The sequence below is a fragment of the Tachypleus tridentatus genome, chromosome 13 (genome assembly GCF_004210375.1).
Source record: "Tachypleus tridentatus isolate NWPU-2018 chromosome 13, ASM421037v1, whole genome shotgun sequence".
Lineage (NCBI taxonomy): Eukaryota > Metazoa > Arthropoda > Merostomata > Xiphosura > Limulidae > Tachypleus > Tachypleus tridentatus.
The window spans coordinates 57,397,148-57,413,347 of record NC_134837.1 but is presented as its reverse complement, the minus strand read 5'-3'; the positions used below and the strand labels follow the sequence as shown (position 1 = coordinate 57,413,347).

At 32.5% G+C, this 16,200-nt stretch overlaps 1 protein-coding gene across 10 annotated transcripts in view; it reads right to left on the bottom strand.

The window, feature by feature from the left end:
* LOC143239314 (sodium/glucose cotransporter 4-like) overlaps positions 1-16,200 on the bottom strand; it is a 35,948-nt gene that overhangs the window by 7,326 nt on the left and 12,422 nt on the right. For 6 of the 10 annotated variants that reach the window (XM_076480267.1, XM_076480263.1, XM_076480262.1 and 3 more), the window contains 10 exons: positions 15,561-15,665; positions 14,751-14,810; positions 14,303-14,407; positions 12,457-12,562; positions 11,992-12,072; positions 9,768-9,973; positions 7,017-7,152; positions 5,862-5,969; positions 3,908-4,058; positions 1,580-1,748 (listed from right to left, as the gene is read on the bottom strand). In XM_076480267.1, coding sequence (XP_076336382.1) covers positions 1,580-1,748; positions 3,908-4,058; positions 5,862-5,969; positions 7,017-7,152; positions 9,768-9,973; positions 11,992-12,072; positions 12,457-12,562; positions 14,303-14,407; positions 14,751-14,810; positions 15,561-15,665 — 1,227 coding nt within the window. The remainder of the gene's footprint in view (positions 1-1,579; positions 1,749-3,907; positions 4,059-5,861; positions 5,970-7,016; positions 7,153-9,767; positions 9,974-11,991; positions 12,073-12,456; positions 12,563-14,302; positions 14,408-14,750; positions 14,811-15,560; positions 15,666-16,200) is intronic. The other 4 variants (XM_076480272.1, XM_076480269.1, XM_076480266.1 and 1 more) reach the window with 1 other exon arrangement.

Genomic DNA, 16,200 nt, shown 5'->3' with positions numbered 1-16,200 from the left:
TGGCGGTGGGTGGTGATGACTACCTGCCTTCCCTCTAGCCTTACACTCGTTGATAAAAGAGTAGCTGAAGAGTTGGCGGTGGGTGGTGATGACTAGCTGCCTTCCCTCTAGCCTTACACTCGTAAATGAGGGACGGCTAGCGCAGGTAGCTCTCGTGTAGCTTTGCGCAAAATTATAAAACAAACTATAAAGACCTTTAATGTAGCTATCAGCTAAGTACAAAAGAAAAACGAATATCGAAAACAAATGAGAATTATGGAAGGGTTAATCCATTAGACCACTTCAGAGAGTATGGAGTGCAGACTTAAATGTGTACATTTTATTATCTGGCTACATTTTCTTTCTGTAACTTTTATGCTAAATTTTACAGTTTGGTCTATTATAAATAGCTAGCGTCTTTTTACCACTTGCGGATAATGTGTTTGTTTTTGAATTTCGCGCCAAGCTACAGGAAGGATATCTTGGCTGCCCTTCCATAATTTAGCAGCGTAAGACATAAAGGAAAGTAGCTAGTCATCACCTCTCACCGCCAATTCTTGGGTTATTCTTTTACTAACGAATAGTGGGATTGATCGTACATTATAACGCCCTCACGTCTAAAAGGGCGAGCATGTTTGGTATGACGGGGATTTGAACCCGCTATCCTCAGACCACGAGTCGAGCATCCTAACCAGCTGGCTATGCCTGACCCTTGCGGAGAATTAAAAACAAAAGTGATGCAGTTGTGCATTGTAGTATGGCGCATTTTACGTTTTCTGTAAAAATTCGCTTTCACGTCAATTTGTGTTACTTTACAAGGTTATGAACAGACGTAAAATCTAATACTAAGAGTATCACTAATAATTCATAGAGTTCACCACTACATGTAGGTCTACAATTTATACACCAAGCAAATTAGTTTGACACTTGATCTTAATATGTTCCTGTTTCAATTTATTTTTCTTATAAACACATCACACGTTAATTAGTAACCACTGTTTGACAAAGGCATTCATATATCTATTATTGAAAACATATTACGTGAATTTATTGTTAATTAATGAATCATAAACTAGTTGAAATATTTATAAATGTTGCAGTTCTTTGCGTGTATTTAAAAATGTCTACTTTATGACACGCAGTTTGTTTTCCACTATATGACTTCATGTTATGGCTAGAAAACTCGTGTTTAGAAAGTTCAAATCGCAGAATCGAAATTCGTTCGAAAACGTTCTCTTTTAACCATCGAATAGTTATAATATGACAGTCAATCCCACCACTGATTGGAAAAGAGTAGTCTGAGCATTAACTATAATTGGTGCTGACTAGTTGTCTTACCTTTAGTAAATACCTTAAGCTGTACGAAACTTTACCAAGATGTTACCTGTTCTGGTCATTTTTGGCATAGTGGTAAAAGAGCCCAAACTGTGAATAGGATAACTACTAGTTTGCAGCTCTTTATCACGTAAAACGTGATTTTGGAACCATGGGTGCGCTATATGGTCAGATAACATCAACCTAAAATTCTCTAAGTTCAAAAGTAGAGACGGCTATTCCAGCCTCGTGTAACTTTTCGCAAAGTTCTGACACAAAAACTTACCTGCTCATTAATTCTGCTCCACAGGACACCCAGAACGTAAACAGAACAGACAGGTGGTGCCAAGTAAGCGGTGACACTCTGAATATAGTGGAAAAGTTGGCTACCCTGAGAAACCTGAATGATGGGGATCCACACGATGCTGATTGCAACTAGAATTAACACAAACACCCTAGAAAAAAAGATTTTTACTTGTTCAAAAAAAAATTATAATGACAAATTTTGGAAATAGAATGGAGTAAATTATATATTTAAAAACGGTTGGTATGAATAGAGAAAGCACTAATAGAAGAGCGAACAACGTTTCGACCTTCTTCGTCATCGTCAGGTTCACAAAAAAAGAGTTACTGACCGGTAGCTGACTACATGTTTGAAGGGGGTTGTGTAACTGAGTGTAGGAATGTAGAGGGCGTACTTAGATGTTTGATTCTATTTATTAATATAGGTATAAAGGTGTTCCTTTGTATTAGTTTATTTTGGGCTTGAGTTGTTGTATAAGTAAGGCTTCTTTGATTTTGCGTTTGTTTATTTATTTAATATTTGGGTATTTTCTATAGTTATGTTGTGTTTATTTGATTTGCAGTGTTCGAAAACGTGTGAAGGTGACTTTTTATATTCTTTGAATCTGGTTTCCATTTTTCTACTTGTTTCTCCAATATAGAAGTCGTGGCAGTTATCACATTGTATTTTATAAATAATGTTGGTGTGGTGTTTGTCAGTGTAGTTTTTACATAGTATAGACCTCAGTTTTGTGCCTGGTTTTTGAATAAATTTAGTATTAACTGAAATGTCATATTTTGTTGCTAGTTTTTGCCAAATGTTGGTTATTTTTCTGCTGATGTCGGGAATATATGGTATGCAGCACTATATGGTTTCGTGATTTTTTTATTCGTGAGATATATTTACTTTTGTTGGTTGATTTTGCTTTCTGTCTAGGTGTGTGCGTATAATGTTTTCTACGGTTTGTGGAGGAATCTTATTGATGTTGATGAAGTATTGATTTATTTTGTCTAATTCATCGTTAATTTTATCTGGTGAGCATAGTTTTATGGCTGTGTTTATTTGGTTTCTTAGTATGTTGAATTTTTATTTTGTTTCATGTGCTGAGTCCCAAGGAATGTATAGTCCAGTATGGGTGATTTTTCGGTGGATTTCTTTTTTAAATTGTGTATCGGTTCTTGTAATTTTTAAGTTAAGAAATGATATTTGATTGCTTTCTTCCTGTTCACATGTGAAGTTAATGTTGGGATGTATAGAGTTAATGTGATTGAAAAATATGACATTCCATTTAATATCAAATTTATTCAAAAACCAGGTACAAAACTAAGATCTATACTATGTAAAAACTACACTGACAAACACAACACCAACGTTATTTATAAAATACAATGTGATAACTGCCACGACTTCTATATTGGAGAAACAAGTAGAAAAATAGAAACCAGATTCAAAAAATACAAAAAGCCACCTTCGCACGTTTTCGAACACCGCAGTTCAAATAAACACAACATAACTATAGAAAAACACCTAAATACGAAATAAAGAAACAAACATAAACAAACGCAAAATTAAAGAAGCTTTACTTATACAACAACTCAAACCCAAAATAAACCGATACAAAGGAACACCTTTATACCTATATTAATAAATATATCTAACATCTAAGCACGTTCTCTACACTCCTACACTCAATTACACAACCGCCTTCAAACATGAGGTCAACTACCGGTCAGCAACCCTTTCTTTCTTTGTGAACCTGACGATGATCGAAGAAGGTCGAAACGTTGTTCGCTCCTCTATTAGTGCTTTCTCTATCCATACCAGCCATTTTTAAATATATAATTTTCTCTACAAGTGGGTTTTCTCGTCATCACGGATTAGAATGGAGTAAATATAAATGAATTATCTTTAATAATAATAGTCAATGACTGTGGCAACATTCCTTCTTATCCACGAAACTCTGTTTATGGCTTATAGTATTAACCGTTTAATTTCAAAAAGAGGCTTGGCCTTCAAATTACTTTCAAAGAGCATTACTCCCGTGAAGCCGGGATCCAATTAGTCGGAGTAAACACACTCTAGAAAGTGGCTGCTTGTCTAATATGTGGTGTATCCTATACTGCTGTTCGAATAATATATTGATCAACTAGAGAACTAGCTGGGATACATCACTGAAATTTGTATAAACATCCATGTAAAATATGTTCAATTTCATCTCATGCTAATTATGCTGTGTAGCATATGTGATTTACACATATACAAGTATATTTACAACTATATTACTTTGGGTGTTTTAATCGTCCGTTATTTAGAGTGCAAACTAAAACTTACCGACCAACGATCAAAAGTTCGATGTCTGTTGCTTGTTTCCTGATTCTCGTCCAGATATCTATGGTGAATATTGTTGAGCTGCTGTTAAAGATCGAAGTTAGTGAACTCATCAACGCTGCTAACATCACAGACAGCATTAGGCCTCTTGCTCCTGGGTAGGGGTTAATAGAATATTATACAAATGCATTGCCACAACGACAGTTATTATATCACGTTCTGATTAATGTCACAGAATATTCAATGAACTTACAATATCTTGTACTTTATATTGAAAAGCAAATTAATGGTAACTTGACTTATGGTTCATATTGCGTTTTATATGTTACCCATATTAACGTTATTATTATACCGATATAAAACTGTTTTTTGAGCAGAGAGTATGTCGCTTTTCTTCTTTAGAAATGACATATACTAAATGTAATTTGTATTTGTATTTTGTAATTTCGCACAAAGCTACTCGAGGGCTATCTGTGCTAGCCGTCCCTAATTTAGCAGTGTAAGACTAGAGGGAAGGCAGCTAGTCATCACCACCCACCGCCAACTCTTGAACTACTCTTTTACCAACGAAAAGTGGGATTGACCGTCACATTATACGCCCCCACGGCTGGGAGGGCGAGCATGTTTAGCGCGACTCGGGCGCGAACCCGCGACCCTCGGATTACGAGTCGCGCTCCTTACGCGCTTGGCCATGCCGGGCCGAAATGTAATTTGTATCGAAGTGAGGCAATAAAGATGAAACAACATGATTCTCCTTTTGTAAAAGGAAGTACGTCATTCATTTTGCGGAAATGAGTGTGGTGACACTTAGTGAACCTGAAACTTTTTTTTTAATTTGAATCACTCATGAAACATCAAAACAGAACAGAAATGCTGTCGGTGGGTGTGAGGGTGAAAAACAACTGGAACAACGGGCCCAGATTTGTATTTTAATCGTGTTTTATTACAATGGCAAAACATTTGTTTTTCTAAGTCCTATAAATGTTTTCTTACTCTAAAATATGATATTATATGCCTTCAAATCACATCGTAAACTTCAAAAAAAATTTTGTTTCATTTCCTTGGGACTGAGAGGTGGTTTGCCTCAAACAAGTTTTCTCGTGTTCGTGTGGTAAACCTCAAGTACCGTCAATCGCAAATGCATTACGTTCACGCTCGCACTGCTCAAAAAATCTCATGTAAGTTATCGAGCTCAAAATAACTGGCTTAAACCTTGATAACAGCAGGCATGTGATTCGTATAGGAACTTCGAGAGTTCTTTTACATCCTTCACATAAGCTATTAATCACTACAGAAAAGAAATACATAAAACAACATATATTGAATTGTGTATATATCTACATAATTATGAAATGAATGATTCAGACAGGTTTTACTGTTTTATTGTATTTTAGTCATGTTAAACATATATTTTCATCATGGGTGATAAGTAAGGTTTTGTTAAAATTGGAGTAAAATAATTAGAAGGGTGTTTACAAGGAAAATCCTGTCATTGTACACCCGCTGGATTGAGTGGGTGCCTCTTTTTATAGAGCTTCGTCTGTGTCCCAAAAGCGATTTATCTATGACTTTAGGTGCAATGAATTGGAATGTTTAGCAAAAGATCTGGTCATTAAACAAAACATAGTTTAGAAGAATCGTCATTCTGACTGGATGTTCGTACCAGGACAGTGGAGATAGAAGCTTTATTGTTACGTTTATGAATAAATATTAACTAAGTTTAAATTTTATCATCAGTGCAAATTAAAGTATGTAATATTTTTATTTATTTGCTAAAACTCCTTGTTATTATTATTATCCTAATTATCATTCATTGATTCTATCTATTCTTACTTCAAGCGCTGAATATAAAACGTTTTGGATGTGTTTTACCACAAATTTGATTGGTAAGCTAGATTTTTAATATAATATTGTTGTCAATTTTACTATACTTTTTTTTAGCATAGGTTATACTCACCAGGAGGCATAAGATTTAGTACTAACAAAGGGTAGGCAATATTCGTACATCCTTCAGGACTGTTGCATGTAGCCTTGCAAGTTTCTTCGGTAGCACAGCCAACTTTATCTGAGTTAAAATATACAGACATTTCACAGTATTATCGTTGAAACATTTTCATCTACACAAAACTCTTGACAACAAGAAGATGAACATCAGTCTTTGTTAGTTTGTTTATTTAGAATTAGCCACAAAGCTACACAACGGACTATCTGTGATGTCTCCACCATAAGTATCGCTGTACCACTGAGGCTATCACTTATACCTGTACATGTGATTTTGAGCTCACCATGAAAACAATAAAAAGCTTTGGTGAGTTAAAATAATTGATGTGACATGATTAATAACTCTAATTTTTACTTTTGGTTGGCAACTTCAACCTTTCACCTTCAGTTAATGCGTCAAATTTAATAATTTTCTAAACATAAAAATATTATATTTCCTTGGTAATTAAAACAATTTAACAAGCGTAATAAGTATAATGCTTACTTATTAGACCTTTATCTTTTGAACGGTCAAAATAGAGTATGCCTTGTTAATTCAGATAATAAAGCTCAAAAACTGTTTTTTGAAGAATTATGGAATTATTTTCCGGGAAGAAAAACAAACTCAAGACGACTATAAATGGCCAAGTTATGGCTTCTGATGACACAGATATTTCATCTGAAAAGTTTTTAATAAAACGCTAACTTTCGTGTTTTCGTACAAGTTCTATACAATAATATATATATATATATATATAAACCGAAAAATAATTTATAATATATTATAATGTAGTGGTGAGCTTGACCTAGTAATCAGTGTGTTGGTTCGAGGATCCGATAAAACCCTGGTTCACATTCTATTAACGAACATTAGAGTCGTAAACACGTAATAAGAGTAACGGTCAAATCCCTTTATTTGTTTAAAGTAGTTTATTTAGTTCAAACTAGATGATCAGTAACTTCAACATTAGAAACAGCTAGCACAGAATATTCTTATCGCTTTGCGCGAAAACCAAAGAAGAACATTATATTTTTTATTCCATTGAAAACCATGTATATGTATTCCAATCTGGTGTAACACGTCCAAGTTTGTTAGAAGAAAATTGGTAAACGTAATCAGAAAGATACATACCTATAAAAAGTACCCTGGAGGCCATCCCGGGAAATACAAGTAAGAACAATGGTAAAAATTTAAGGAAACCTGCAAGCACACAGCCCATCTTAGCGTGAGATAAATTTTTAGATGATAACGCCCTCTGGACAATAACCTGAAGTAAAAATACACGTTTATAGTCATTTCTTTCTTACTTAAAAGTAATATTTGTTTGATAAAGTAATCTGCACCTATGTGTATGTTTCAAGGTAAGGTTGTTATTTATTTGTAATTATATTTCAAATGTATGCATTATGCACTATTTATAATCAGTATTATAATATGCAGCAACAACTGACGAGAGAATCTACTGAAACATATTAATATTAAATGCCATATAGTAATGGAAATAATTATGGAAACATAAGCGATAAAGGTACAGCAGTCACAACCAAATAATACGAGAAGCTAGGTGTTTAATTTATTAATGATACGAAACATTATCACAGCAAATACAAAAGTAAACCATTTACGTTGCACAATGCACCAGTATGTGAGCTCTTGACTTTAAGAACATTATATAACTACACAAGGGGACTTCAATATATAATGGTGAAAACTGTAAAAATTTCAGAACAAGATTTAATGAGCTCTTAAAAGGACCCTCACATGTTAGTGAACACATCAAAACTAAATAAATTACGTAGCATAAAGGTATTAGTCAAAGAACATGATATAAAGAAAAAATTGAAGAAAGACTATAAATAAAAATACACAAATTTAACATTATTTTTTCTTTATCTTTATTGAATATCCTCAATCGGACGTAACTTCTCTTTAAATAATGTAAATAATTATTTGTTTATGACTTGGTTTGTTTTGAATATCGCTCAAAACTACTCGATGGCTATCTGCGCTAGCCGTCCCTAATATAGCAATGTAAGACTAAATAGAAGGCAGCTAGTCACCACCACCCACCGCCAACTCTTGGGCTACTCTTTTACCAAGGAATAGAGGGATTGAGCGTCACATTATAGCGCTTCCGCGGCTAAAGAGGCGACAGGTTTGGTGTGACGGGGATTCGAACCTGCGATCTTCATATTACAAGTTGAGCGTCTTAACCACCTGGCCATACCGAGCCCTTTCTTTATAAATTGTTTTAACTTGCATTTTTTTTTAGAAACATCACTGTAATATAGCTATTAACACATGACTCTACTGAAGTGCATTTCATTTGTACACGGTAAATAAGTGGCATTCCTGAATAATTTATCTTTTATACCCTTTTTCCTTACTATTTCCATAATAATTTTTAATGTTATCCGTTCCAGTTATAAAATTAGAAAATTTTCAGAAATACTATTAATACTCAAGTTTTTATTGAAAAAAAATATTTAGTAAGTCTGATTTGTAAATTAAATAAATAAAATTCATAATAATTACATTTCATTTATTTAATCCAATTAACACCGTAACAATATATGGTAGACGTACTATGATTAAAATATTATAATATATTCTTTTTGGCTGTCATTCATAGGTTCTTAGAATTAACGTGGTAGAAGACATAGAAGCGATGTTTTATTTAATGTTAAAAATGTTACAGTGCATTAAGTGGATAAGAAACAGAGAAGCAATGTTTTATTTTATTTTAAAATTCTTTAGTTTATTAATTTGGTAGTAAATAGAGAAGCGATGCTTTATTTGATTTTAAAATTCTATAGTTTATTAATTCAGTAGTAGATAGAGAAGCGATGCTTTATTTGATTTTAAAATTCTATAGTTTATTAATTCAGTAGTAGATAGAGAAGCGATGCTTTATTTGATTTTAAAATTCTATAGTTTATTAATTTGGTAGTAGATATAGAAGCGATGCTTTATTTGATTTTAAAATTCTATAGTTTATTAATTCAGTAGTAGATAGAGAAGGGATGCTTTATTTGATTTTAAAATTCTATAGTTTATTAATTTGGTAGTAGATATAGAAGCGATGCTTTATTTGATTTTAAAATTCTATAGTTTATTAATTCAGTAGTAGATAGAGAAGGGATGCTTTATTTGATTTTAAAATTCTATAGTTTATTAATTTGGTAGTAGATATAGAAGCGATGCTTTATTTGATTTTAAAATTCTATAGTTTATTAATTCAGTAGTAGATAGAGAAGGGATGCTTTATTTGATTTTAAAATTCTATAGTTTATTAATTTGGTAGTAGATATAGAAGCGATGCTTTATTTGATTTTAAAATTCTATAGTTTATTAATTCAGTAGTAGATAGAGAAGCGATGCTTTATTTGATTTTAAAATTCTATAGTTTATTAATTTGGTAGTAGATATAGAAGCGATGCTTTATTTGATTTTAAAATTCTATAGTTTATTAATTCAGTAGTAGATAGAGAAGGGATGCTTTATTTGGATTGAAAATTTTATAGTTTATTAACTTGGTAGTAGATAGAGAAGCGATGCTTTATTTGATTTTAAAATTCTATAGTTTAATAATTTGGTAGTAGATAGAGAAGGGATGCTTTATTTGGATTGAAAATTCTATAGTTTATTAACTTGGTAGTAGATAGAGAAGCGATGCTTTATTTGATTTTAAAATTCTATAGTTTATTAATTTGGTAGTAGATAGAGAAGCAATGCTTTATTTGGTTTTAAGATTCTATAGTTTATTAACTTGGTAGTAGATAGAGAAGCGATGTTTTATTTTATTTTAAAATTCTACGGTACATTAACTGTGTATGGGACAAAAATACAATGTCTTATTCACTCATGTATTTTAGACTATACCTGATCTGAGCACCAATACCAAACGGCTGAAATAGTCAACCCCAAAGTCATTCCTGGCCATGGTAGTTCAGGATCATGAGATGACCTCAGCAAATGCATGTAGTTACTTGGAACAGCATTACGGGATGTATTCAAATTCAATACGCTGGGCATTTTTATTCTAAACTGCTCAATTAATTCGTGATAGCCTCCCACCTTAATAAAACCTAAATAAATAAAAGACGTCGTAAACATAAAAATGAGGATATAAGAAAAGCTTCAGAAGGAGCTAAGTTATTCTAAAATTAATTTTTTTCACAATAATTATTTTGAACGTTTACAATTTCTGTGACAGAAAAAAAATTAATGTCTAGTTTAAGTTAAACTGGTAATTTTAGAACTTAGCAATTACATTTTCTATGATAAATAGGCAGATAGACAGATGTTGTTATTTTTGAATTAAGCACAATGCTGCACAATGGGCTATCTGTGCTCTGCCCACCACGGGTATTGAAACCCTGTTATTAGCGTTGTAAGTCCGCAAACATACCGCTGAGCCACTAGGGGGCTGATAGACAGTCAAATAAAGTGATAAACGACAGGTAGATATATAAATATACACACAGTGAGAGAAGTAAATAAATAACAAGATATATTATTATATTGGCAAGTATATTATTGGAAATAATTGTGGAAATGCATAGATGGTACATATATAGGATTCACAAAGAACGGGTAATTGCAATTAATTAGTCAATACATTGTAACAAAAATACAAAAGAAATGCGAATATATTGTGCCAGTAACTAGTATTTTGTTTATTTTTAAATGGAGCAGTACATCTTTTTGTGCTTATATAAATATAAACTGTGTAGTTATGAACCAAGTATCTTATATTACTCCACAAAATGCTGTTAAGCTGATTGGCTGCGTTTGATATTATTATTTTTTCTATAAATTCCAGCAGCGGTAATAATAACAGTTTTTGTAGGCCTAGCCACAGTTACTGCATACTTGAGTTTGCAGTTTTACCGGGAGATGAATCCTTGTCCAACATGTTACATTGAGATCACTTCGCGCTAATATGTATCTTCTTGTTCTGGAGGTAAAAAATTGCAAATGCACATATATTTGTGGCGACATCAGTAGGGGGCTGCTGTAAAAGGCATACTTGGGTAATCTAATGTCTATTTTGAAGAATTTCGTCTTTCTAAACGCAAACGAACGCGGTAGTGGTTTAGCTGGGAGAGAGAGAAATTTCAAGAATTCCCTCTCCAAGTGCGGTGATCAGAAACGTTGTGGTTCATATTCGTTCCCTCACGTGAGATGTTGTTTACCTGTACTTGAAACTTTGTCTGTATTTTATTTTTTTAATTTTTACTTGTTTGAGGTATGAAGTGAAGATAGGACATTATAAAATTATCGGGAGAGAAGTAGCGAAACAAAGGTGGCACTGAAGAAGTTAGCCAGTCCAGAGCCAGACGAGCAGAGACATTGCAAATGCATATACGTTTGTGGCGACATCACTAGGAGGCCGCTGTATGAAGCATACTTCGGTAATTTAACGTCTATTTTGAAGAATTTCATGATTCTTCGTCTTTCTACCTTAATTGAGTCTATTATAAAAAGTACAAGTTTCACGAGCTCTCTTATGAGTACAGTCATACTATTTCCAATAAAAATTTGTTGAATGCTTCTATTTTAATGGTGGACTTTTCTTATAGCTCTAATGATAGATACTCACGATGTTAATAATCAGCCTATAACGGCAGTCTGGTATGGTTCACTTTCGTATAATATATGGGAGTTAACCCCATACCATTTGCTTTGTACATTTATTTTCTCCATTGTTCACATTCATGTAAAATGACAAACAACTTCAAGTAAATGTTTTTATTATATCCAAAGTTTTGGCTAAACGATTTTTGTAGGGTTTTTGAGCTTCACATGTCACAAACTTGATTTCAAACTATAGTAGTCATTCACCTTTTCCATGATTATTTCTAATAAAATATATAAAGAGAAAAATAAATAAACAGATAGGCAGTGACATAACTAAGAAAAACAGGGAAACTATCAGAGTGAGCAATATAGTTTTATAATCTGACTTATATTTGTATTTCCAACCAAACTCATGAAAGAAATTGAGCCAAAATTAACTTTCTAGGTAGTCTTTAGTTAAGGAGATTAGAATTTACTGACTCATGAGGTTAATAGTAATTACATGTAAAATAACAAGACTTACTAATTATCATTAAAGCAAAAGCTCCAACGATCATCAGGATAGTTTGTACAAAGTCAGTCCACATTACAGCAGTTAAACCACCTGTGAAAACAATAGTGCCTCATTTCATTTCTCATACCAACCAAAGTTTCTTGGGTATACAACATATCTTAATTACACATTTGTTTCATGTTTCTAATTACCAAATGTTTTATCTGAAATATAAACTTTATTAAGACATAATAATCAGCATTTTTATGACGTATATATTTTAATTACAGATCACATAAAAATTGCATTACTTATAGTAACAAATCACAACGCCTAAGCTATAAAACGAATTAGATTTAATCTAAAAATTTTTAAAGCTTGAGTAACTCTCATATTTAGAATTTTGAAGTTATGCCATTAAGCTTTATCTAATTAGTTGTCAGTTTCGCGTTAGCATGATATAATAAATACATTACTATGTATTGATTTTCTCACCTGCTATAGTAAAGACGCCTGCCACAATTAACAAAACAACAACGGATACATAAAGATTCCATTTTACGCACTGTTCAATAAAGATGGCCCCTGCATAAAGATCCGCCTGTGGAAGAAACTTCGATTAACCTGTGTTCCGTTCGAAGATTTTAAAATTCACTGTTATCCATTATTACCTCAATGTATTACTCCACTCGGAAAGTAAGTGGTTAGAGTTTGTATCTCAGACCCTGAAGATGACCTAGGAAGGTCAAAACGTTGCTCTCTGCTTATAAAAAAGTGTTAATACCCATACCAGCCATTCTGATATACATTTTCATTCCAAGTGGGCTTCTGGTATTCTGACATTAGATACTAATTACTAAATAGTGTTTATGTTTCATTTCACCTCTTAATCTGCTGCCATCTGCTGAGAAGTTTGTAGAAGCACTGTTTCATAAAGATGGAAAACATCACGAATAAGCAGGAAGCAAAAAAAATAAACAACCACATTGTCACATATCAAAGGTCGCCATGAAAACTTATATAAAGTAAGAATATTACCCAGAATCAATGGCACAATACGGTTGCAGTTAATACACACCAAACCATCTAAATACCCAATAAAACATCTTCTGTGAATATGGATGATAGTATTCATTGGAGAAAATAAAGTTAGAATTCAGAAATGTCATAAAGACACGAGACTTTTAATACTGATCTGTCTTGCAATAGCCCATCATATCATACGATAAATAAATAATACTGAAATAGCATGATATAAACAACACGTACAAGAAGCTGACAAAATCTGGATATCCATTTGGAAACCATACAAATCAGTTAGTTGATTTACGTCCTCACGAGATAAACTTCAAATGAGTGAAAACACCCAAGACTGAATTCTCACTACAATCACCTCAAATATCTTCTCCAGAATTCCGGAAGACAGCAGCCAAAACATAAGAAAAACTAGTTAGTAATTACTACCTAGTAATAAAAAGTAGATAATACATAATTAAACTTATGTGATTGTATAGGCTATTAACCATTAAATGACTGATATCCGCTCCCTTCAACGTTATTGTACATACTTATTCTAACAATCGTTTGTAATTCACGCCTACTAACCATGACAACAATTGAATCTGTTCTTCACAACCTCACTCTAATCAATTACCTCTTAAAGCTCAGAATAAAAAAAAAATCATATAGATATTGTTAAACAACTGAAATGGGATGTTAATTAGAAACAATTGAAATATGACGTTTCGCAAATAATACTATGGTACCAACTACTGCAATTATTTATTTTTTTCCAGTTTTAGTGAATCAGTCCAAACACTTCACTGGAAGTCTCCAGTTGCAAAGAAGTTTCTGTGATTTAGGAACATTTCTAATAATAATAAACAAATGGATATTTACGTAAAAGCACACAACAGTATACGAAATTTGTATAAAACATTTATATTTATAATTAAAAGGAATGCAATGATAAAATCATTATAAAATAAATAGTTATTAAAAGAAGGACTTGTCTGAAAAAGGCTCTAAATATGTTTTGGTGTCCTATGACACCACCTGTTTCATAAAAAAAAACATAAAAAATTTTACATTTTTGTATTTAAGTAAAACGTACAACAATATATACAACATTTTACAAAAATAGAAACTATTTACAAAACCTATGGATTTGTAGGTAAAATGAGCAAAAATACATGATGTCCTATAAGAAGTAACCACCTACAGTAAAGAATGCACAAAATAAATAAAATCACACACTAATCATACCAAAATGTTAGAAAAATATTATTTTTTGATAAGTACACCAATACTTCTACAGAAAAATTGAGTAAAATGCACTTACCGATATTTTAGTGAAAACATACAGCAATAATGCTAATACAGATAAATAAATCCTTATACGTTGCCCTCCAAATCTCTTCCTCAGGTATTCTGGCATAGTATATACCTTAAAGGGAAACAAATTACGCTACTTAAGAAAGAAAAACTAATTAACACCCAATAGCGTGATCATAATATATATATAATGAATACTAATTAAACTTAAAACATACTTCTAGTAGTTTTTAAATTTTTTATGTAATTACTGCTAGAAATACAGTTGCAATTTTTTTGTAGTGATCTTAGGAAGATTCAGTATCAATGGAAATATGGAACTTTCATTAATTGAAAACTTAAGCTTATACAATGAATTTATGCTATAGTCATCTATATTTATTAATTAATTTATGCTATATTCATCTATATTTCGAGAATAACAACATAATATTCTGCTGCGAGAACCAACTTACCCTGGAGGCTGTATAGACGGGAACGAAGACCCAACCAAGAATTAGTAACACGAACATAGCCTGTAGGGAAAAACAAGAAAATTGTTGTATTTACTTGCATTTATTTATTATTTTTGAGCTTTAAAACAGAGGCAGAGTTGAAGTCACAAAAGAAATAGACATGAGAGTATATTAGATAAAGTGGAGACAAGAACGAATCGGTATTTTTAATAATGTTGATTGAATGTTAAATCAAACACGCTAAGAACTAATTTACAATCACGGCCATTTTAAAGAATTTACTAAATATGTTAAAAATAAATAATACATTATTAAAGTATTTCTCAGAAAATAATATTCCCTAAAATATCAACAGATGGTACCATAGTCAACGCTTTTATGTAACAAAATCGGTAAATATAATGTTTAATGATTTAAGGAAACATATAAAGTTTGCAAAAACTGTAACTTTTTTAGCTGTAGAACTTAAACCTTTATAATATGGTTTAATTTAATTTAGTCCACATTGCAAACTATTCAGACTAGTATAATAAAAATATAATGAGCATGAATTATTGATGAACCAATAAACAAGTTTTTGGATGAATACACGAAATGTTATCCACGATGTTTCCAACATTTGATACCATAAAATTCAGTGTTTATGATACTGTCTTATGTAAATTTTGTATTCCCCTATTATTCATGTTATATAGTTTTCAATGCCGAGAAAAAAATAAAACTTAGATTAACAGAAATAGTATTACATAATTATTGTTATATGGTTATTTAACTGTCATAACTTGCTAACAATTCCATGTTTGTACTTACGTTTAACTCAAACCCGGCTATTCCAATACCAGAACTTGCTGCTGAGCCAGCTAAACCTACGAAATGACCACTGCCAATGTTGCTGGCAAATAAAGAAGCTCCAACCTTAAGAAAACAATATATTACTACACATACATCATCGTTAGACCTGTTTAGGTGGCCTGGCATGGCCAAGTGCGTAAGGCGTGCGACTCGTAATCTGAGGGTCGCGGGTTCGAGCCCGCGTCGCGCTAAACATGCTCGCCCTCCCAGCCGTGGGGGTGTATAATGTGACGGTCAATCCCACTATTCGTTGGTAAAAGAGTAGCCCAAGAGTTGGCGGTGGGTGGTGATGACTAGCTGCCTTCCCTCTAGTCTTACACTGCTAAATTAGGGACGGCTAGCACAGATAGCCCTCGAGTAGCTTTGTGCGAAATTCCAAAACAAACAAACAAACAAACAAGATCTGTTTAGTTGTACATAATTTTAGCTGCAGTTTAGTATCAGCTCTTCTTAGGTATTCAGCAGGAGTAATAAAGCTATCAGAAAATCATAAAGTCGTTAGCACTCATTTCTAGTTGGCGATAAATTTCTACAACAAACAATTCATTTGTTTAACATAATATATTAAAACAAATCAAACACTGTTAGTTACAACAAT